Source organism: Littorina saxatilis, linkage group LG14 (genome assembly GCF_037325665.1).
Source record: "Littorina saxatilis isolate snail1 linkage group LG14, US_GU_Lsax_2.0, whole genome shotgun sequence".
NCBI classification, from domain to species: domain Eukaryota; kingdom Metazoa; phylum Mollusca; class Gastropoda; order Littorinimorpha; family Littorinidae; genus Littorina; species Littorina saxatilis.
In genome coordinates, this window is record NC_090258.1 from 27,389,821 (window position 1) to 27,412,190 (window position 22,370).

Genomic DNA, 22,370 nt, shown 5'->3' on the forward strand with positions numbered 1-22,370 from the left:
AGAGATATAATCTTAGATGTAAGTAATTGACAGTCATGTATGGAAGCACATGAACATGCAGGGTATTATGCGCACACGCACACACACACACACAGATGCACCCGCGCACACTCACACGCAGGCTCACACTCACACACACACACCCACACACACTCACACATGCAAACACACTTTTTGTTTAAGAATTGAAATTCCATGTATTCGACCTCTGTGAATGTGCTGGGTTTTGTGTTTTTGTTCATTTTTTTGCTTTTAGTGAAACTCATGTGTACTGTTTTATGGTACACGTTCCAGCTGATTCCACTTTTTTTTCTGCTTCAAAGAAAATGATCTTGAAGACACAGTACAAATAAATAAAAATGTAATAAATAAACATGAGCCTCAGCATCTTTCTTATGTGTGTGTTTGTGTGTGTGTCTGTCTGCCTGTCTGTGTGTCTGTCTGTGTGTGTGTGTCTGTCTGTGTGTCTGTCTGTATGTGTGTCTGTCTGTATGTGTGTCTGTCTGTCTCTGTCTTGTCTGTGTGTGTCTGTCTGTGTGTCTGTATGTGTGTCTGTCTGTCTCTGTCTTGTCTGTGTGTGTCTGTGTCTGTGTGTCTCTGTGTGTGTGTGTCTGTGTGTGTCTGTCTGTCTGTCTCTGTCTGTCTGTCTGTCTGTGTTAAGCTGATGTCTATGTATGTATAGTTCATGAATCTGGTAATTGCGCTCAAACAGCCATCAAGGAACTGATTACTAACTCGATCAACTGATGATTCATGAGTTCCTTCATCTCCCAAGATTCACGTGGTTTATGCAACAGTGATAGCAAACTTTATTTATGCCTTAAAATAGAAGAATTCTAAATTGCACAAGGAGATTTATACATATTTGTTATCTTGCTTTTCTTTTTCTTCTTCAAATTACTGAGGTTATCCATACACAAAATCTATAAACAGCAAATTAAGTGACTGTGGGTAAGATGAACAAATTAAAACATTCAAAAAAAATTCTGTGCTCACCAGTCCAATACAAGGAGAGTATATTTAATACTAAATCAACATTTTGCTTTTAGAAGCTTCTTCAGGACCAACAAACAAAGGGAAAGCAACAGGACCACGGAACGAAAAGGGTATAAAAAAAAGATGGGGGGGGGGGGGGGGGGGAGTTGGAACAAAACAAAATTTATATCATATACATGTAATATATGTATATACAACTACAAGGCAACTATGCCCTTGGGTTGGTCCCTAGACTAAATGATAAAGTGGATAGCTAGTGGGCCTATGAAAACTGAAAAGTTACACTGGAAAAATGTGTTGTGTTTTTGTATTAGTGTTTGCGAAGGGACTTGAAAAGCATGGCATCAATAGTATTCGTTTTCAACTGCAAGTGTAGAAATTTGGATAAGAAGATTCTGCTGGATTTGCGAAAGAAATAATTCGTTTGGATAAATTCCGGAAAATAGACACCGAAGGGAAAGCACTCTCTCGTTCTGCTCTTTGTTTACGACAGAAGCGAAAAACGCGCAGTGAACATATTGAAAGTAATTAAAAGTTTGTTAATGCACCTGTGGTTTTCTGAAGCAGACATATCACCACGGCTAAACAAGAGATGAGAATTCGACTGAAAACACGCGCCATTTTGGCCTACCTGTGTGCCGTGACATGCGGAGCGATATTTTTCGGGCTGTATTTTCTGATTACTCCACCGATACCCGCATTGAAATCGGTATGTAAAGTTTTACACAAGTTTTCTACACGTGTTTGTGTGTGTGTTTGTGTGAAGCTTTTTATTTATGATTTTGTTTATTTGTAAAGAGCACATGCAGGGATCATCAACCTTGTGGACATCTGTTGTTTGTAGTAGTTTTTCTAGTACACAAGTATTGAAGTCAGTAATGAAGTATGAATTGTTGAACACTGAACATTCTCAGATTCAGAGTGAGACTTGACACCACGTATTGGCATGATGTGAATCTTTGCTGGTGTACATGTATGCTTACAAGCTGTGTTGAACTTCACTTAGCAGTTAGCTAGATTTCTCTGTTCCCCTTCCTGAAAATCGACTGTACCGTGGGAACCCCCTTTTTAAGAACAACTTTGAGAAGACTAACGTATCATTGCTATAAGCCACCATGATAAAAGACTCGTTTTACTTGAAAAGTACAGCCTACACAGCAGGGATAAGAACTTGTGTTAAACTAATTTTGAGGTACGCTACATTGACGGCGAAGCTGAAGGAGTGATTAGCGGCTTGAGACAGGCCCGGTATTGACTACATGTTTGGTGTGGTTGTTGCAGAATAAAGGGATTGACCGGGCGGCCAGAGACAGCTGGTCAGCTCTCCATGGAAACAAACAAGCTCTGCTGCGCATGCTCAAACCAGGTGAGGCAAATATGTTTACATGTTGGCGTAAGGAAATAGCTCAGTCGGTAGTGCATGCTTGGCTCCGGCTGCAGATGTTTCTGCGTGGGTTCAATCCCCACGTTCAACGAGGGATTTATTTCCCAGAGTCAACTTTGTGCAGACTCTCCTCTGTGTCTGAATTAGTGAATATCCCCCGCTGTGCCCGATCAAGAATCCATCTTCACAGCAAAAGTCTCAGGGCTTTGAAACATTATACACACATGCAGGAAAAAGAAAATGGGTAAGCGCTGTATGGTATGGCAGCTCGCTTACCCCAGTGAGAAAGCAGGGGGAATTTCCATGAGGGTAGCCTCACAGGACCATGATAACAAATCTTATCCTTACACTTACACTTACAGTGGAACCTTCCTTATAAGACTCTCCCTTTCAAGACCAAGTTTTCTGAAATTTTCTGTTCTTTAACCTCTGTAAATTTACCCTCATTTTAAGACGCCCTCCTTTTTAAGACCTGATTTTGTCAGATTTTTTAGGTTTTTAAAAGGAAGGTTCTATTGTATTAAATTGGAATATTTGTCATTGGTTGGGAATTGGGGTTGTGGTATAGTTGTGGAAACGGGTACAGATGAGAGTGAATGTATGTTTTTGAGGGTGTGTGGGTGTCGTGTGTGTGTGACACTGAACGTGACACTGTGAGTGACACTGTGTGTGACACTGTACGTGACACTGTGAGTGACACTGTGTGTGACACTGTACGTGACACTGTGAGTGCTTGAGTCGTTGTGTGTTATGCAGGGTTCGTACGCTCCTTGAATCTCCTTGAATCTCCTTGAATTTTCAACCCCCCTTTTCAAGGACCTTGAATCTCCTTGAATTTGGAGAAAATGGTCATTCTTGTGTTTAACCTCCTTGAACCTCCTTGAATTCTGAAGTGCAGGCAAAAAAAAAATGTTAATATTAAAGTTTTTCAGCAATTTATATCGATTGTGTGCGTGTTGTGTGCAAGTCGTGTGTCGTCTGCCATCGTGCGAAGGGAAGTTGGGCCGATTACTTCCCCTTCATCCGGGTAGCTTTTAGCGCCATTTCTGAAGAAGCAGTGTGTCGATTCATTGTGACAGCGTTTCAAGCCATCGCCGGTCAAAAATCATAGTCATGCCGGGTGGAAAGTGCTTTTTTAACCCACGATGGCTGGAGGAAAAGGAATACAAGGATTGGATCCAGCGGGATTGCGACAAATACAAGGCTTTTTGCAAATGCTGCAAAGCACGTGTGGATATTTCAGTGATGGGCGATCCCGCAGTGGGGCACTGCGGTTATGAAATTAAAAGCCCCTCCTGTTTTTGGAACCGCAGGAGCTTTCTAGTTTGCTGTTAGGTAGATTTTTGGTTCCTCTTTCCTGTCATGCTCTCTTTTTCTTCATGAATTCTTTTCTTTTTTCTGCCTTCTTGCTCATTCACCTGTATTTTTTCCAAAAATCTCTTCTCTTGCCGCTTGTCTCGCGATTCATGTATAGTTTAATCTGTTAGTGTTCTGATGTAAGTCCAGCAGTAGATAGGTTAAGCCTATTTTAACATACTGGAAACTGGTAATCTTCCAGTAGGTATTAATTTAGTTTTACTAAAGCCTGCTGGGACACAAGTAATGGGTTAGTGCATTTGTAAACAGGAATCGCTTGACAAGTGGCCCCCTTCATCCCCCCCTTCCTCGTCCTGATATGGCTCTGCGTAGTCGGCTGGACGTTAAGCAACAAATAAACAAAAAGTGATGGGCGAGTCAGCCCTGGTTAGCCACGCAAAAGGAAAGAAACACACAAATAATTTAAAAGCGTCTGCACCTGTAGTCCCGATTGCAAACTTCTTATCTGTAACGTCATCGCAAAGCTCTCAGTCTGCTTCTGTAACTGCAACCCCGGGTCCCGCGATGCCAACGTCCTCTCGGACTCTTTCATCATTTTGCACCAAGACCGATGTTTTAAAATCGGCAAAAGAGAAGAGAGCCAGTGTCGTTCTGATGCAGAAAAACATAGACGATGAAATGAAGCGAGTTGACTCTCTCTAGATCCACACATGATACCTGATAGAAAAGAACAGTCAATAGTGTGTTAACTCCCACTAGTATTTTTAAGATGATTATTCAGCTTCCTTTTGAATTTTTGAATTTAAAAAAGTAAATAAATGATTTTGTTTTACTTTACGTTTCTGGTTTGAGCTTTGAATGCATGGTTGATGAAAGTTTTTCCACGTGTACACCTATGCAATTTGACCTCCTTGAACTCCTTGAATACTCCTTGAAAACTCCTTGAATACTCCTTGAATTTCACTGTCAGGTGTCTGTATGAACCCTGGTTATGATCATCACAGTTCTGTTAGTGGGCAGCCCTGAAAGTCCAACAAATGGTGTACTCGCCTTTGGCTAGTGATTTTGAAAATTTAATAGCCAGAGAGCAAACTTTACTATTAAAACAAACAATTTGTTTCAGCAACTTTTGTCTTTACTCGCATTTGGCGAGTAGATGAACATTTCTACTCGTCAGTTACATGTTTCTACTCATCAGTTACATGTTTCTACTCGTCACTTACATGTTTCTACCCGTCAGTTACATGTTTCTACCCGTCAGTTACATGTTTCTACTCGTCAGTTACATGTTTCTACTCGCCAGTTTCATGTTTCTACTCGCCAGTTACATGTTTCTACTCGTCAGTTACATGTTTCTACTCTTCAGTTACATGTTTCTACTCGTCAGTTACGTGTTTCTACTCGTCAGTTACATGTTTCTACTCGTCAGTTACATGTTTCTACTCGTCAGTTACATGTTTCTACTCGCCAGTTACATGTTTCTACTCGTCAGTTACATGTTTCTACTCTTCAGTTACATGTTTCTACTCTTCAGTTTCATGTTTCTACTCGCCACTTTCAGGCCTGTTGGGGGTTGTGGTACGGCAAATCAACACTGCATGTACAGTGGAACCCCCCTTTTAGGACCCCCCCCCCCCCCCCCTTATATGACTTCCCCCATTTTAAGATCCTGTTTTCTCAGATATTCTGTTTATCACCTCCGTAATTTGGGCGGGGATGTAGCTCAGTCGTAGCGCGCTGGATTTGTATCCAGTTGGCCGCTGTCAGCGTGAGTTCGTCCCCACGTTCGGCGAGAGATTTATTTCTCAGAGTCAACTTTGTGTGCAGACTCTCCTCGGTGTCCGAACACCCCCGTGTGTACACGCAAGCACAAGACCAAGTGCGCACGAAAAAGATACTGTAATCCATGTCAGAGTTCGGTGGGTTATAGAAACACGAAAATATCCAGCATGCTTCCTCCGAAAGCGGCATATGGCTGCCTAAATGGCGGGGTTAAAACGGTCATACACGTAAAAGCCGTAGGAGTGTCATCCTATGAACAAACAAACAAACCTCCGTAATTTTACCCCCTCTTAGCTTTAAACCTGATTGTCTCAGATTTGTGTGAGGTCTTGAAAGGTGATTCCACTGTATGGATGACTCGCATGTTGCTGGGTGGCCGAGTGGTAACGACTGGGTGGCCGAGTGGTAACGCACTTGCGCTCGGAAGCGAGAGGTTGCGAGTTCGACCCTGGGTCAGGGCGTTAGCAATTTTCTCCCCCCTTTCCTAACCTAGGTGGTGGGTTCAAGTGCTAGTCTTTCGGATGAGACGAAAAACCGAGGTCCCTTCGTTGTACACTACATTGGGGTGTGCACGTTAAAGATCCCACGATTGACAAAAGGGTCTTTCCTGGCAAAATTGTGTAGGCATAGATAACAATGTCCATCAAAATACCTGTGTGACTTGGAATAATAGGCAGTGAAAAGTAGGATATGCGCCGAAATGGCTGCGATCTGCTGGCCGATGTGAATGCGTGATGTATTGTGTAAAATAATTCCATCTCACACGGCATAAATAAATCCCTGCGCCTTGAATATGTGCGCAATATAAATTGCATAAACAAATAAAATAAAAAATAAAATCCCTGCGCTTAGAACTGTACCCACGGAATACGCGCGATATTACCTGCTATTCCGACTTGGTCGTGTGACAGACGTTTTCTTCCACACAAGATTACGTTGATTGTCTAACGAAGCCGTCAGGCTGAGTTAGACATCAGCTAATCGAGTGTGGAAGAAAACTCTGTCACACGACAAAGTTGGAATAGCATTTATGTCTCACAGCTTCAACAGAGGAGAGAACAAACACGTTTTGTATACTCAAGCTTGACAAACCTAAACACAGGAGCAGCCATTGTGGAGAGATCTACTTTTTGACGGAAGTGAACGAACAACTGTGACGAAAATACAGTTTAACGACCTCTCTGCTTAGAGCAATTTGGGTCAAAGATATCAGAGCCGAAGCTCTACGATGTGTGCCTGGGTGAAGATGAGCAAAAAAAAAAAAAAAAAAAAAAAAAAAAAAAAACTTTTACTTTCCGTAATGGAAATGCTGGAAGAACAGGATTTAAAATCAATTCCTTGCAGGAGATACACGATTGTAGAGATTTATTCTTTCATTCCGAGGCAGAAATGCTTTTGTATTCAAGAAACGTGGAACGTTGCTATTCCGGAAGGGAATTGATTTGATTTGTTGGTACTTTAGAATAAAATTGTGAAAAGTGGCATCCGACTGATCATGGCAAAGGAGTGAGTGTCAGACCAAGGAGGGTCGTGGTGGAGAAGCCGAGGCACCCTCTACGTACTTGTGGATTCGGCGGCTAGTCAACTGGCGAAAAGCAAACCCGGTCCTCCCTAGGACCTATACTGGCCGGTTAAAAACATATGTACAGGGCTGCGACTTTATGTCGGTTTATTCATCAACGCCTTTATGGCACCCTCTGTCTACAGAGGCATGGGAAGGGGATCAGGTGAGGAGGCCAGAGATGTGTCACTGTAACCCCCTCTGGGGTGGGGGTGAGAAAAAGAGGATAGGCTATTTACACTGTCATACACAGTCGTTCGCATACTCTCGCACAGCTACAAAGGCCACCCTCCTCCTCCCAAAAGAGACGGACGTCTCAGATATGGTAGGCAGAGGCTGGCTGTCTAATCTAATATATACACCTAAGGTGACACATGGAATATATGAATGTAACGTGGCATTAACTATAAGCCTAGCGCACGGGACACACGCGACCTCGGCCCCGCCGGCGGAAACACGGCAGGTGGGCGAGTGCAGCGAAGGAAATGATTTGTTCATAATGAAAATAATAGTAATAACAATAATAATAATAATAGTAAATAATTAAAGAGTAAGGAATAACTTACAAGTGCACGGGCCACACGCGATTTCGGCCCCGTCGGCGGAAAACACGGCAGGTGGGCAGGTGCAGCGAAGGAAGTGGTTGGTTCATAATAATAATAATAATAATAATAGCAATAATAATAGTAATAGCAAATAGTTTGTAGCTTAATGAAGTAAGATGTGCTATGCCGAGATCATCCAGCTAGATTAATATGTAGACCTAAGATACACTCATAATACATGTAACGTAGAACATTTACTAACAATAAACACATAGACATTTACTATTGATATAAACATAGATACACATAGTTTAATATGGGGAACCTTAGGTGGTTGTGGTACGAGGGAGAGAAAAAAAAAAAAAAAAAAAAAAAAAAAAAAACATGGGGCACAGGGCCGGGAACCTTCCCCCTTCCATGGACACGGCTCAACTGGCAGGTTGCCAGGTTCCGTGCCTGTCCAGAGGCTAGGCTCGACCGGCCTGTGCAAGATAGAGGGTCGGGAACCCTGTCCTTTCCTGGGCCAAGGCTCTACCAACAGACCTCTGGGTTCCTTGTCCTTTCGACGGTTGGCAGCAGGAGGGAGGATTACTACGGACAAGAAGCCTACTTCAGCATGCCACAAAGACTAACATACGGACAAGAAGCCTACTTCAGCATGCCACAAAGCCTCTGGAACAAACTGGAACGCCTGGAGCTCTCAGCCTTAAAACTGGCTCTGGGCGTTCCAAAAGGGGCCATAAACTGTCTCGCCTATCAGGAAGCAGGCATGATCCCCCTGAAGGAAGAATGTCACCTCCGCTGCGCTCAGTTCGTTGCTCGAGCATCGGCTGTACCCAACACTGTACAGGAAGTGTTCACGGCAACCTTCCATCCGACACAAACCTCCTGGCACGAGACCTGGAAAGAAAAGAAAACATGCTTGGCGGAGCGGTACGAAACCCTCCACGACCATACCATAGATGTACTGACCCAGTGCCAAATTGACCAGACACGAATGGCTGAGCGGCCAACCAATCCGTACCCATCATGGCTGATCGAAAAGCCACAGATCAGCCACACGTATGGCGACGCAGTTTCCAAAAAGGAGAACCCACTCCTCCTAGCGACCATGGCCAAGGAGATTCTGGACGGCAGGCTCCGCAACTACCTCAAAGTCTACACGGACGGCTCTGTCCTGGACAACGGCGAGGTGGGTTGTGCTTTTGCGATCCCAGAGTTCAACTTGGTGCGAAAATATAAACTAAACGAGGGGGTCAGTATCTTCACGGCGGAGATGTATGCCATTCTCATGGCCTGCTCCCACGTGAACGACAACATGGCCATACCCATGGGAGTGGCAATCCTCTCAGACTCGAAATCCTCCTTGCAAGCGCTGGCAAGCGAGACAGGCAACAGACCAGAACTCCGCATGGAAATCCAGGCTCTATGTCACCAAATTATGGTTCGGGGCACCGACCTCGTTCTCATGTGGTTACCATCCCACACAGGCATCAGGGGCAATGACCTGGCTGACAGGGCAGCAAAAGCCGCGGCCCTCTCCGAGGGCCCGGTCCTAGACCTGAAATATTCGGTCACAGAAGCGAAAGGCAAACTGGCTAAGGCGGTGAGAAAAGGGTATGGCGAGACCCTCAAGGAAAGATGCACAAAGCACGGATGGCTAGCGCTGCCTCCGGACAGAAAGGGCCACCATCACCCGTTCCCCCTGAAGGAGATGCAGTTGCTCCGGCGCATTCGCACCGTGAGCTCCTACTACTCCTTCACCTTCCCCCGCTGCGAATGTGGAATGGCCCTAGACTTCCACCACCTCTTCGCAGGTTGCCAACCTCTGACCCCGGAGATGGCAACACTCTCCCAGTACAGGACTTCCCACGGACTAAGTCTACACGACTTCCTCCGACCTCATCAGTCCCTCGGCCTGATACCGATGAGAACCTTGACCCGTTCCATCCTGAAATCGTCTGTTGCCAAATGGTTCTGAGGATGCTGGAGATGCAGGCCCAGCCAGAACCAGTTCAGACTTTCGAAGGATACCCCCAAACACCCCATCCTGTCAGGCCCACCCCCATTCCTGAAATCGTCTGTGGCCAAATGGCTCTGAGGTTGCTGGAGGCATAGGCCCAGCCAGATCCAGTTCAGACCTTAGAAGGACCTCCCAACAACTGTGAATGACGTCTCGGTGTATGTGAATGACGTCACAGTCATCGTCACAGTCTGTATCTTTTGAAGCATCGCATTCTTCATGGCGTCTTTCTGTGTCTGCATCCGCGAAATTTTTGTTCATTCCGGGATCTTTGTCATCTATGTTCAGAACTCTGTCCTTATAGTTTCAGACTAACAGGCCTCCTGAGCTAGCCACTTTCCAAAGGCAGCTAAATTCGCGTATGGAAACAGTACTGTCGTCTGGGATGCCGTTTTCAGTATTCTGAGCGTTGAAGAATGTGTAAAGAGAAGAAACTTTTGGCTTTTGGAGGGACGATTTTGAGTTTGAATCCGTTCTTGCCATGCTCCTAAAGCGTGTAACATACAATCTTGCACACGTTTGCTTTAGTAGTGGCAAAGAAGGAAAGCGTGTAACATAAGCCTCATATTGATTGCTCACCAACTATATTTTATCTTTGTTAGGCCAAAAAAAAAAAAAGGTCCGTTTACGGTAACCCGACCGACCCTAGTTTTTTGGCCCGACCCTAATCTTTTTTTTTGGATCGTCTGAAAAAAAAATAAAAAAGGCATCCAAAATAGAGCTGTTTGCGCTCAAACAGCAGACGACAGAAGGGAGGTAAGCTCAAAGTACTGTTTATAGCTATGTTGGGCAAAAACAGGGATTGATGAGAAGAAATGAACTGTGAAACATCATAGAGAGGGGAGAGAAAAAAAAAAAAAAAAAAACCCGACCTACCGACCCTATTTTTTCACCCTATGTTACCGTAAACAGACCTATTTTTTTTTTGGCCTTATGTTTCTGTGTGTGTGTGCAGACATTGGTTCCATTTTACACAGAGACGATCACAATGCACAGCAGCTGATACAGGAGAAAGTAGCAGAAAATGCTCCAGAACAACAACATGATCTCTCGGAACATGTGAGTTTTGTTTGAAGAATTCATTGTCAGGGAAATTATGTGTTATCTAGTATGGAAGAAAATTTCAGAACAGATTTATGTAGAAGGCAAAGCAAGCAAGCTACAATTAACTTAAAGGGAGCAAACACACCAAGAAATACACTATTAGAGAATACCAGATGGCTTAATGCTGTGTGCTTTCAGTTTTGTTGTTGTTGTATATATATATACAAGTAGTTGCACACTTTTGTTGTCCCTTCGTTTTTGTGTGGATTTGTGTGAGTGTGTTTTTTCACACAATTCATTCAGTTCCTGATCTTCCTAGGTTTATGTGGCCAAGTACCATATACCGTTCTCTCTGGCTCTCTCGGTATTTTCTTGGCCTCTCTCTCTCTCTCTCTCTTCTCTCTCTCTCTCTCTTCTCTCTCTCTCTCTTAGTCTCTCTGTGCTGTGAATCTGTTTCACCTGTAGTATACTGAAGTGCAATTTTTTTTTCCTGCAGGTTTTATATCCTCCGAATATCGAAATTGTGCTGCCACCAAAGTCACGGCTCCTTAATATATCATGGGAAGAATTATCTGATTTATATCACAGGTAAGCCACTTTTACCTCTCACTGTCTTAGACTTCTTCTGCGTTCATGGGCTGAAACTCCCACGTACACTTGTAGTTGTTTTTTGTGCACGAGTGGGTATTTACGTGTATGACCGTTTTTACCTTGCTATTTAGGCAGCAATATGCCGCTTATGGGGGAGTTTGAATCTGAAAATTACGTTTTAGGTTATAATCAACTTTAAAGTTAACACACAGGGCAAGATATGCACAAATCAATGAAAAATCACAACGACCGATATGGAATTGAACACAGAATGTTATTGTGTTATCCCTGTTCGGATGGTGTGGGTCATGTACGACCCAAACTCTGCAAAGAGGCTGGTAAAAGTGTATTCCTATTTAGATGCAGGCGAGGGTCGTGTACGACCCATACCTTTCCCGTTGAATCCTTTTTTAAAAAGTATTCGTCGTACACAACCCACATCATCCGGACTGTGTAGTCCACAGCGTGATTCGGTGAAGGTTGATATATATGCATACAACTTAGTTGGTATTACCATTACCATTATTTTTACCATTGGGTCGACGTACCAGTAAATGTAACGTTTTGTCTTTAACCCCTTCACTGCATGCCCACCCCGTATGTAATACGTGGTCATTTTCGGTTTGTACTACGCCCATAACCGTATCTCATACGTGGGATTTGTGTCAACAACATTTCAGGACATTTCTGAAAACTAAATGGGAGGTAGCCACTGTCCAAGTACTTGTAGGGGTTCTAAACACATTTCTTTCCCATAGACCGTTCGGATAATGCTGTTATACTGTGGCAGTGAAGGGGTTAATAAACATTCCATGAACCTACAATTCTTTGTTTTTGGATTCATACAACTTTTGTTGGTTTACAGCTACACCCAGCAGATCCAGACAACATGCAAGAACATGGAGAGACTGGGCAAGATCACGGACGGTGGCTGGGAAGTATGTGAAGACACTGCGTACAAGCCTGTCCAACCGTGTCTCATCTACTCCTTTGGGTGAGTGGAAATTGTATTTCAGGCAGAACGGTGGACCTGTGACGAAAAAACGCCCTTGGCACCAATGGAAAGTGTCCTTACTTTACAGGGAGGGGAAATAACTCGGTCCCGTAGTGGTGCTGGCTTCTTCTTCTTCTTCTTCTGCGTTCGTGGGCTGAAACTCCCACGTACTCTCGTGTTTTTTGCACGAGTGGAATTTTACGTGTATGACCGTTTTTTACCCCGCCATTTAGGCAGCCATACGCCGTTTTCGGAGGAAGCATGCTGGGTATTTTCGTGTTTCTATAAGTATAACCCACCGAACTCTGACATGGATTACAGGATCTTTTTCGTGCGCATTTGGTCTTGTGCTTGCGTGTACACACGGGGGGTGTTCGGACACCGAGGAGAGTCTGCACACAAAGTTGACTCTGAGAAATAAATCTCTCGCCGAACGTGGGGACGAACTCACGCTGACAGCGGCCAACTGGATACAAATCCAGCGCGCGACCGACTGAGCTACATCCCCGCCCAAGCGCTGGCTTCACAACCGGTTGTCACTATCTGTGTGGGTTCGATCCCCACGTTCTGCCAGGGATTCTTCTTCTTCTTCTTCTTGTTCTTCTTTTTCTTTCATGGGCTGAAACTTCCATGTGCACTCATGTTTTTGCATGTTTTTGCATGAGTGGGTTTTTACATGTATGACCGTTTTTACCCCGCCATTCTGGCAGCATACGCTGATTTCGGGGGGAAGCATGCTGGGTATTTTCATGTTTCTATTAACCCACCAAACTCTGACATGGATTACAGGATCTTTTCCGTGCGTACTTGGTCTTGTGCATACTAAGGGGAATAAGTCACTAGCAGGTCTGCACATAAGTTGACCTGGGAGATCGGAAAAATCTCCACCCTTGATCCACCACTACACCACTGCACCCGTTGACCAGGGATTCATTTCCCAGAGTCAACTTTTTTTTTCCCAGAGACAACTTTGTGCAGACTCTTCTCAGTATTACAACACCCCCTTGTGCACATGTGCGCACGATATCAATACGACGGAAAAAAATTTCCTTAGCAATACCAAAACATGAGCACAAAGTATCTGCCTTTACCGCCACCACAGAACAACAGCGTAACTGTGTACTTGATTTTATCCCAAACCAAAGGAACCGCTATGAAGTGTTCGCAGAATTGAAGGATTTTCACGGAACTAGACATCCACTTTATAATCTCTCACCTGAGCAGGTAGACTGGCAGAGTGATTACGGTTCGATCAAACTGTGGCACAAAGACACTTTTTTTCTTTGAAAAACAGAAGAAATGAGGAATAAATAGGTTACACATCGAGTTTGTGGATATTAAAAAGCTAGCTGAAGCTCGCATTTTCCATGATCCGCGAACTTCAACCGTTATATTTGATATTCACTGAGACTCGACATATATTCAGGTCGCATTTTCCCTGTGGAAAGCAAGCCGTAACAAGAGACGCACTACCCAGGTGTGCGTGTGTTGGTGTTTTAGTCACCTGCATCTATGGCAGAATGACGTAGGGTATTTACGTTTGTTTGTTTGTTTGTTTGCTTAACGCCCAGCCGACCACGAAGGGCCATATCAGGACGGTGCTGCTTTGACATAGAACGTGCGCCACACACAAGACAGAAGTCGCAGCACAGGCTTCATGTCTCTCCCAATCAGTCCTCGCACTAACCCCATAATGCCAGACGCCAGGCGGAGCAGCCACTAGATTGCCAATTTTAAAGTCTTAGGTATGACCCGGCCGGGGTTCGAACCCACGACCTCCCGATCACGGGGCGGACGCCTTACCACTAGGCCAACCGTGCCGGTGGTATTTACGTACCACTGTGGTAATATAGGGCTGGGACATGGATATTATCGGTGAGTCTACACATCAAGTTGACCCGTGTCCTTCCCGGTCTGGATTCAAACCTGTGACCCTAGGATCACACGTCCAGTGCTCTACCAACTGAGCTATTCGAGCCCCTCTCCCCCCCCCCGCCTCCCCTCCCCCTTCCCCCCCCCCCACCCCATGTGGTAACATGGTATGCATAATTTAACACATGTTTTGTAGTGTATATGTTCTGTTTCACTTTAAAAATAAAACAGAGATGATGATGGCTTGTCGATCATGAATTAATTGCATAGCTTTACTGTGTTTTGCAGTGTGGGAGAAGACTTCAGTTTTGATGATTCTGTGGCAAAGAGATACGGGTGTGAAGTGCATTCTTTCGATCCAAGGTGAGTCTTTTACATTATCTTCATAAGTCTATTGTTTTGAAGTCTAAGTTACTGTACTTTACTGTTTTGTACTGTTTTGTAGATGTTCTTGTCGTAAAATAAACTGTGATATGATTGACCCCATGTTTTTGTCTGGCTTAATTATATACTCACATTGAAACTTTATCTCCATTGTTGTGAAGCTCACAATAACTTACAGTTCCATGCTGTCTTGAACATATTACTGTCCTGATGTTATGAAATTAATTGTAACGTGAATTTTAACCCATATGCTTTATGTGCAACTCGCATTGCGACTTTCATCTCATATCGAAACCACAATATTTTTGGTGGTAATTGCCAAAAACATCGTCCTCGGACATGTGTGTAATGTGAAAAATAAGAGCATCGTTCGCAAAATATGTGGATACACTGATACCTCTATTTAAAGGCCTTTAAAATCTGAAAACACTAGAATTCTGAAGATAGTGAGTCTTAAAAGAGATGTATATATTGTGACACAAAGAAGGGAAAGTCAGAGAAAGTGAGGGCTTAACACTCTCTACCCCACCTATGTTGACCAAGGTTTTTTTTTTAACCAAGACCAGCCGTGCTGCAGCAGGTCACTCGGAATTGTCGTAACTGTGTAGTAACTGTGTATCAACACGCTGGAATGCAGGCGTCAGATGGACGTTACAGGAAGCGACTGAAGCTAACAGTCTGAGCGGATATATCCATACCTGGTCAGATAGAGCCATATGAGTGGGTACGGATATATCCGTACCTGGGAGACAATGAGTTACTATAGAGCCAGTCTTAGAGTGAGCGCTCTTCTGGAGGTGTTACTGTACATTGCTGCTACTGGTGTATATGCCTTGCCGTGGCGTAGCAGCTTGCGTGCCCTGATGATCCAAAGAGCTATGCCGGCCGGAGCCTTCATAGTGCTCCTGGCAGGTGTAACCACGCCGGACAGGTCTGAGGTGAATGGGGCCAGACTAAGTATACACCCTGGCCCTCCAGGTTGGGGGTTGTGCGAAGGGCTAACAACTTATCCATGGAAAAAAGTACTCGTTACAGAAACGTCAACAAGAGATACAAGGAACATTTCGGCCCTGGGAGAAAGCCCAGGATCGGAGTGCCTGGCGAGCTCTTGTTGGCGGCCTATGCCCCGGACGGGGTCAAAGGCATAAATGATGAAAAATGAAAAATAACAGTACATTGGTTGAAATTCATTTAAAAATCAATCTCTTATACTTTCATCAATGAGGATTTGCTTATCTTTGTGTTGTACGTTTTATTTTCTAGCATGAAACGCGAGGATCACCAGCGAGAGTCATCAGTGATGTTCCACGCGTTCGGACTGGCCAACTTCAGTGGGACGACATCTAGTGGATGGAAAATGTTCACCTTGCCTGACATTCGTACAAATCTGGGTCACGCTCAGGTAAGTGACATTAATGGCGCAGTCCTTCCCTTGTTAATTATTTGTCTCACCATCTCTGTTCTGGCCAGGTTGTTATATGGGATATGAACGGGCGCAGTGGCGTGGTGGTAAGACGTCGGCCTCTTAATCGGGAGGTCGTGAGTTCTAATCCCGGTTGCTGCCGTCTGGTAGGTTAAGAGTGGAGATTTTTCCGATCTCCCAGGTCAACTTATGTGCAGACCTGCTAGTGACTTAACCCCCTTCGTGTGTACACGCAAGCACAAGACCAAGTGCGCACGGAAAAGATCCTGTAATCCATGTCAGAGTTCGGTGGGTTATAGAAACACGAAAATATCCAGCATGCCTCCCCCGAAATCGGCGTATGCTGCTTGATCGGCGGGGTAAAAACGGTCATACACGTACAAATCCACTCGTGCTAAAAGCATGAGTGAACGTGGGAGTCTAAGCCCATGAACGAAGAAGAAGTAGAAGAAGAAGAAGATATGGGATATGTTCTGATGTCTGCCTAACCTGGAAGGCAAATGTTTCATGCTCCTCTTCCTCTTTGTCTGTTTTAAACAGAAACCGCTCTCCATACTGAAACTAGACATCGAAGAGTGGGAGTGGAAAGTATTACCTCCCTTGCTCAAGGGAGGCCACTTGAGCGACACGAGACAACTCTTGATGGAACTTCATCAATGCGACGGCTGCTCGCAATACAACCCTGAACAGATCGACAAAGAGCCGCCCAAAGAACGATACATCTTGGCGCTCGGAATTCTCAAAGATCTCCATGACATTGGCTTCAGAATTTTCTGGCGCCATCAGAACAAAGCTTGCAGCTACGTGACAAAGTTTGGTTGGAGGGAGAGAAACGGTTGCTGTGAAATTCATATGGTTAGGGGTGGGAATTTTAAGTAATCTGTGGATGAAAAATCAAAAAATCACTTTGGGAGCTTAACATTTCGCACCTCTGCAGCAGAAAAAAATGAGGCACAAATTCTAAAGCATTTTAAGGGAATCCTCAGAATGCTGTGGATACAAAATCCCAAGTTCATGTGGGTTCAGCTTATATTTCATAATCTGTCTGCCTAAATACAAAAATAGGAACAAATTTGAATATGTAGCAGTATCCCCAAACAGCATTCACAAACAGCTTTTATGGTTAGGGGTGTGACTTTTTAGTGGATCCACAGAATTCTGTGGAATCAAATCCAAAATTTGGTTGCTTTTATCTACACCTTAGGGAAAAATTGATGAGTACAGTCGCAGTGCAGTGTTTTTAAACAGCATTCCAAATTAGCTCACTTTATATATATATGTCGTGTCAAATTCGCGGACTTGCCAAATTCACCAAATCAGTAACACTTTTTGTCCATTCCGCGTAATCGGCAAAATGCTGCCGATTACGCGAAATTGGCAGTGTTTTGCTGAACATGTGTAAGGGCTTCTAAAACTTTTCCATTTTGCGAAATTGGCAACCAATTTTGGAGTTTAAAGTTCTGAAATGCCTTGCCCTTGGGTATTACCTCATGTAGACAGCTTGATGCTGGAATGGATAGATATTGCAATAATTGATGTTATAGCAAGTTATGGCAAAAAGCGAATTCGGCAATTCTGTGAATTGGCACGACAAATATATATAAGATAGGATAAGGATAAGATGTTACACATGTATTTTTAGTCCTGAGAGGTTACTCTCATTGAAATTCAGGTTGCTTTCTCCCTGGGGAAAGCGAGCTGCCATACAGTATACGGCGCTATCCATTTTTTTGTACTGTTTCCTTTATGCGTGTGTTCATGTTTCCAAGCCCTGAGACTTTTGCTGTGAACTTTAATCTTTATCTTCCACATGCGTGCACATGGGTTGTCTGCACAAAGTTGAATCTGAGAAATAAATTGGGGGGTGGGGGGTCATTAACCCCACACCGATAGCTACAACTGACTTCTAAGCCAGCGCCGCTACCAACTGAGCTATCCTCCCGCCTCTTTGGTCGAGAAGGCCAAACGACGTTTGCCAAAGTGTTTGCCAAATGGCCATCAAAATTAATTCCCCTTTTCAGATGGACTAGGTTTGCCAGGTAGTAATGTAGATTTTCAAATTCCTGTAACCTGTGTAAATTTGGCCTTCATTTTTAGATATTTCTCAGGTTTTACGAGGGACGGGAGTTATACATTTTATGTGATCACATTCCAACAAAATATGAAAAAGGTGCCAAAAGCTACATATCATTCAAACAGCGGAAACACTCAATGAGTATACTGCTGTTGCTTTTTGTGGCTACACTTAATGCAAATTGTTGAATCAACAGTTTAACACAACGTGTTGAAATTGGTATGATTGTTTTTGTATAATTATTTATTGTTCAAAATTTTATTTATGCTCACACAGAATGTCAACCTAGAAAATGATGAGATGTTGACACATTGTGTGCCCGAAATGTAAAAAGGCTGAGTTTTGTTGTCATAACATTGCACTAGTTACAAGAACAAATGTAAAAAGGCTGAGTTTTGTTGTCATAACATTGCACTAGTTACAAGAACAAATGTAAAATTCACTCCAATGATAGTAAAGAAAGTGCACCCAGACAGAGAGACTTACACCCATGCATGCACACCCCTATATATGCAGACACACACACACACACACACACACACACACACACACACACACACTTGGACACACACACACACACACACACACACACACACACACACACACACACTTGGACACACACACTCACACACATACACATACACACACACACAGGTACAAAACAACTTTCTCCACTTTGGTGCCCAGCTTTGTATGTCATGTAATGCCGTTTATTGTTGAGCACGCACAGATATTTATGTGCATAAGCATGTGTTTGACTCGGAGAAAGAGAGAGAGAGAGAGAGAAAGAGAGAGAGAGAAAGAAGAGTGAGTGAGTGAGAGTGAGAAAAGGAGAGAGAGAGAGAGAGAGAGAGAGAGAGAGAGAGAGAGTTAGAAAGAGAGATATGCATGTGTGCGCTTAGTTTTGTGTTACCTGTAAGCATTTGATCACTATAGTTTGTGTCAAAAAGAGAGAAGAGCAAGAAGATTTTTTGTATATACTTTTTAACAAATTTGTTCAGACCGGAATATAAATGAAAAGTTACCTTTTTAATCCTGTTTTTATTTGAAAAGAGACATGGCATATCGAAAGATTTAATCGGTGCGACAAAAGAAACATTTTGTGATCAAAAACAGCTTTGAACATTTGCTGGAGATAGCAGTACTGCTTATACGAATGTGCCACACTTTTTTTTGTGCAATGCACTTAATTGTACAATGTTTTGTGCTACATTTTTCTGGTGATATTCATAAGCTTGCTGGTATTGTTAAGTTTCTGATCTGTTGACTTTCACACAAGACATGCAGCCAACGAAATTATTTGTGGGTGAAAATGTATGGTGGCAACAATATGTTAATAACAATAGGAAGCAATGTTTTTAAGTAGTTGATTTCATGCTTGACGTAACACCTGAGTATCATGCCTTTGTAATTATCAAGACTGTATTTTTTTTTTTTTGTGCATTATTGTCATGACATTTTTTTCATTTTTTGGGCAGTGAACAGAATACGCTATTTACACCTGTTTGTGTTTGAAAAGCATAAATTACTGGCCGGTGTGATCGTAAATATACATAGAGATTCTTACACTTTAAACAGTAATTCAAATTTAAGTCTTAATCTCCACCCGATCACGCGTTGGACTACACAGTTCAGGTGATGTGGGTCATGACTATGACCCATACTTTTTAAAGAACGATTCAAGGTAAAAAGTGTGTGTCATACACGACCCATGCTATCCAAATAGGGATACACTTTTTACCGCCTTCTTTAAAGCCATACTGTGCTTTACAAATTATGTCATTGTTTATTTATTTGTTAACAAAGATTAATCCTTTGCAACGTGGTCAATGGGAAGGTTCTATGGTGTTTGAGGATTGCATGAAGTTTCAATCCAAAACTCCCAGAGATACAGACACGTTTCTGAGACTCTTGGGCATCCACGACCCAGGAAGCACAGTGAAGAATAAAGAGGAGGAAGTCTGAAAATAGGATTACAGTTACGGAGATTATCAACATAAAATCTGAAAAACTGAGTCTTAAAAGGGGTTAAGTCTTAAATTAGGGGTCTTAGAAAGGGGGGGGAGGGGGGGCGGTCCTCTGTAGTGCTGTCATAAGAACTGGTTTACAGTTGTACAATGATTTTTTTTTTTATTCTTTTTTTTAATTTTGCTTTTAAATCAAAATGATAATTTTGTCGCATGTTATGGTTATGGGATTTTGTACTTTTGCTGGAGAATACTTTTAGATGTTTTATTTTTATCACATTTTAGAAAAGCTATTGAATTTGTCCTTAGTCTTAAATTAGGGGTCTTAGAAAGGGGGGGGGGGGGGGGGGGCGGTCCTCTGTAGTGCTGTCATAAGAACTGGTTTACAGTTGTACAATGTATTTTTTTTTGTATTCTTTTTTTTAATTTTGCTTTTAAATCAAAATGATAATTTTGTCGCATGTTATGGTTATGGGATTTTGTACTTTTGCTGGAGAATACTTTTAGATGTTTTATTTTTATCACATTTTAGAAAAGCTATTGAATTTGTTCAAAAGATGGACTGTTACAATGCCATTGTCATGTTTTTAGATACATGTATTATTTGTTGATGACTGTCTGTTTGTAGAACTGTATGTATGACTGTTTATTAAATTGTGTATGACTGTGTAATTATAGAACTGTATGCATGACTTTGTTTAGGACTGTGTTTGTAGAACTGTATAATTTATATGACAGTGTGTATGACTTTGTGTCTTTAGTATTATGACTGTGGTTGATGTGTTAAAGTCAGAGAACGTCTCTGACTATCTCTAACTGCAAGCTATAACTTAACCTGTTTGAGTAAAGCAGGGCTCCCCAACAAACTGCACATCCCTGCGTCTTTATATACACACTGGGAGACAAAGTTATCATGCATACCTGCTATCAGAACATTTTCTAGCAGATCTCTGACGACACTTCTTCTTCTTCTTCTTCTTCGGCGTTCCAGGTCTGACGACACAAATTATGAAGCCCTTAGCATTCAAATAGACACTTTTTGGAAATAACTCTGTCACTGCTATGCCGCTTGAAGCTCGGACAAATATTTCAACTTCCGTTTCCGGCCAACACGTGCTAAAAGTAAACAAGCAAGGAAAGAGGAGAGAAATCGGTTCAAACATTATGCGTTGTTCTTGGGGAAAGTGCGATTCTCATATTCGATACCCTGCGCTCGTACGTAACGTCGGTTTCTTCCCATTTTTGAAACGTGACATTACATGCCAGTCACTAGCGAGAGGGTGTGTCTCCAACACGTGTACAGGAACCAGGTGATGTTTGTCTGAGTAAAGCAAGGGAACTCACTCTTTCACAACCCATACAAACCCGACAGAGTTACTTCCGGAATTTAACCTTTGGGGGTCTTGGGACCCTGGAGGTGGAGGGTGTATGGGGAGCCCTGTAAGGTGACAGAATGAACTAAAGTATATAATAATAATAATAATACGAATATTTATAACGCGCACATATCTCACCAACAGGCGACTCAAGGCGCACATACACTCATTTACACACACGGAGACTTAAAGTCACTAACACACACACACCATCAACCATTAAAATATGTAGTTATTCAGGGTGGGATGGGGTGGGCAGTGTAGAATGCATGGATTATTTGGAAAAAAGGAATGTCTTGAGTGCAGATTTGAATGATTCGAGGGACTGTTGTTGACGGAGGGGGAGAGGTAGTGTGTTCCATTGGCTAGGTGCTTGGAAAGAAAATGAGCGTTGATCTGCTGTTTTGAGTTTGGTGTGGGGGATGTTGAGCTTGAGGGAGTCGGCAGATGATCTGAGTGCTCGTGAAGGGACATAGAGAGCGAGAGAGTCGGAGAGATAGGCAGGGGCGAGACCATGGAGGCATTTGTAGGTGAGAGTGTTGATTTTGTATGTGATACGGGCAGGAACGGGCAACCAGTGGAGCTGATTTAGGAGGGGGGTGATATGATATGATGGGTGAATTTGATGATAGTTATGTGCATATATTTTGATATGGAAATATTTCTTCTTTTTGATGTGGGTATGATAGTGTGTTTCTTTTTGACTGTACTTTCATGAACGAAAGAAACTATATACATTGTAAATTGCACCATCTGCGAAGTATTTGAGATAGCATGATGCAACTTTGTTTTCCCTGACAAGACGAAACAAGCATTTTGTGTGTGCAAGTTTTGTACATTGCTTGGTGTTTTAAAAAACCCATTTTTTTAATGTTTGGGAAGATGCTATAGTGTGTCCTTTTAATCAATAAAACAATAAGATAATATAACACACTTGGTATTTGTATGTTTGACTGTAGATGAGACTTAAACATTAATCTGTGGCATAGAAAATTAACAATTACTTTTGACGCAAAATCCTTACATTACATAAATGG

At 42.9% G+C, this 22,370-nt stretch overlaps 1 protein-coding gene and 1 long non-coding RNA gene across 2 annotated transcripts; both read left to right on the forward strand.

The window, feature by feature from the left end:
- The first annotated feature begins 1,478 nt into the window (after nt 1–1,478).
- Nucleotides 1,479–10,657, forward strand: LOC138947478 (uncharacterized). Its single transcript, XR_011449672.1, has 3 exons — nt 1,479–1,705; nt 2,278–2,362; nt 10,564–10,657. It is a non-coding gene; the product is annotated as an uncharacterized lncRNA (long non-coding RNA).
- Nucleotides 10,658–11,151: 494 nt separating this feature from the next.
- LOC138947476 (probable methyltransferase-like protein 24) lies at nt 11,152–20,299 on the forward strand. Its single transcript, XM_070318954.1, has 5 exons — nt 11,152–11,240; nt 12,109–12,237; nt 14,398–14,472; nt 15,757–15,895; nt 16,457–20,299. Exons 2-5 carry the CDS (start codon nt 12,143–12,145, stop codon nt 16,793–16,795), a joined length of 648 nt encoding a protein of 215 aa, XP_070175055.1. The 5' UTR covers nt 11,152–11,240; nt 12,109–12,142; the 3' UTR covers nt 16,796–20,299.
- Nucleotides 20,300–22,370: the final 2,071 nt, after the last annotated feature.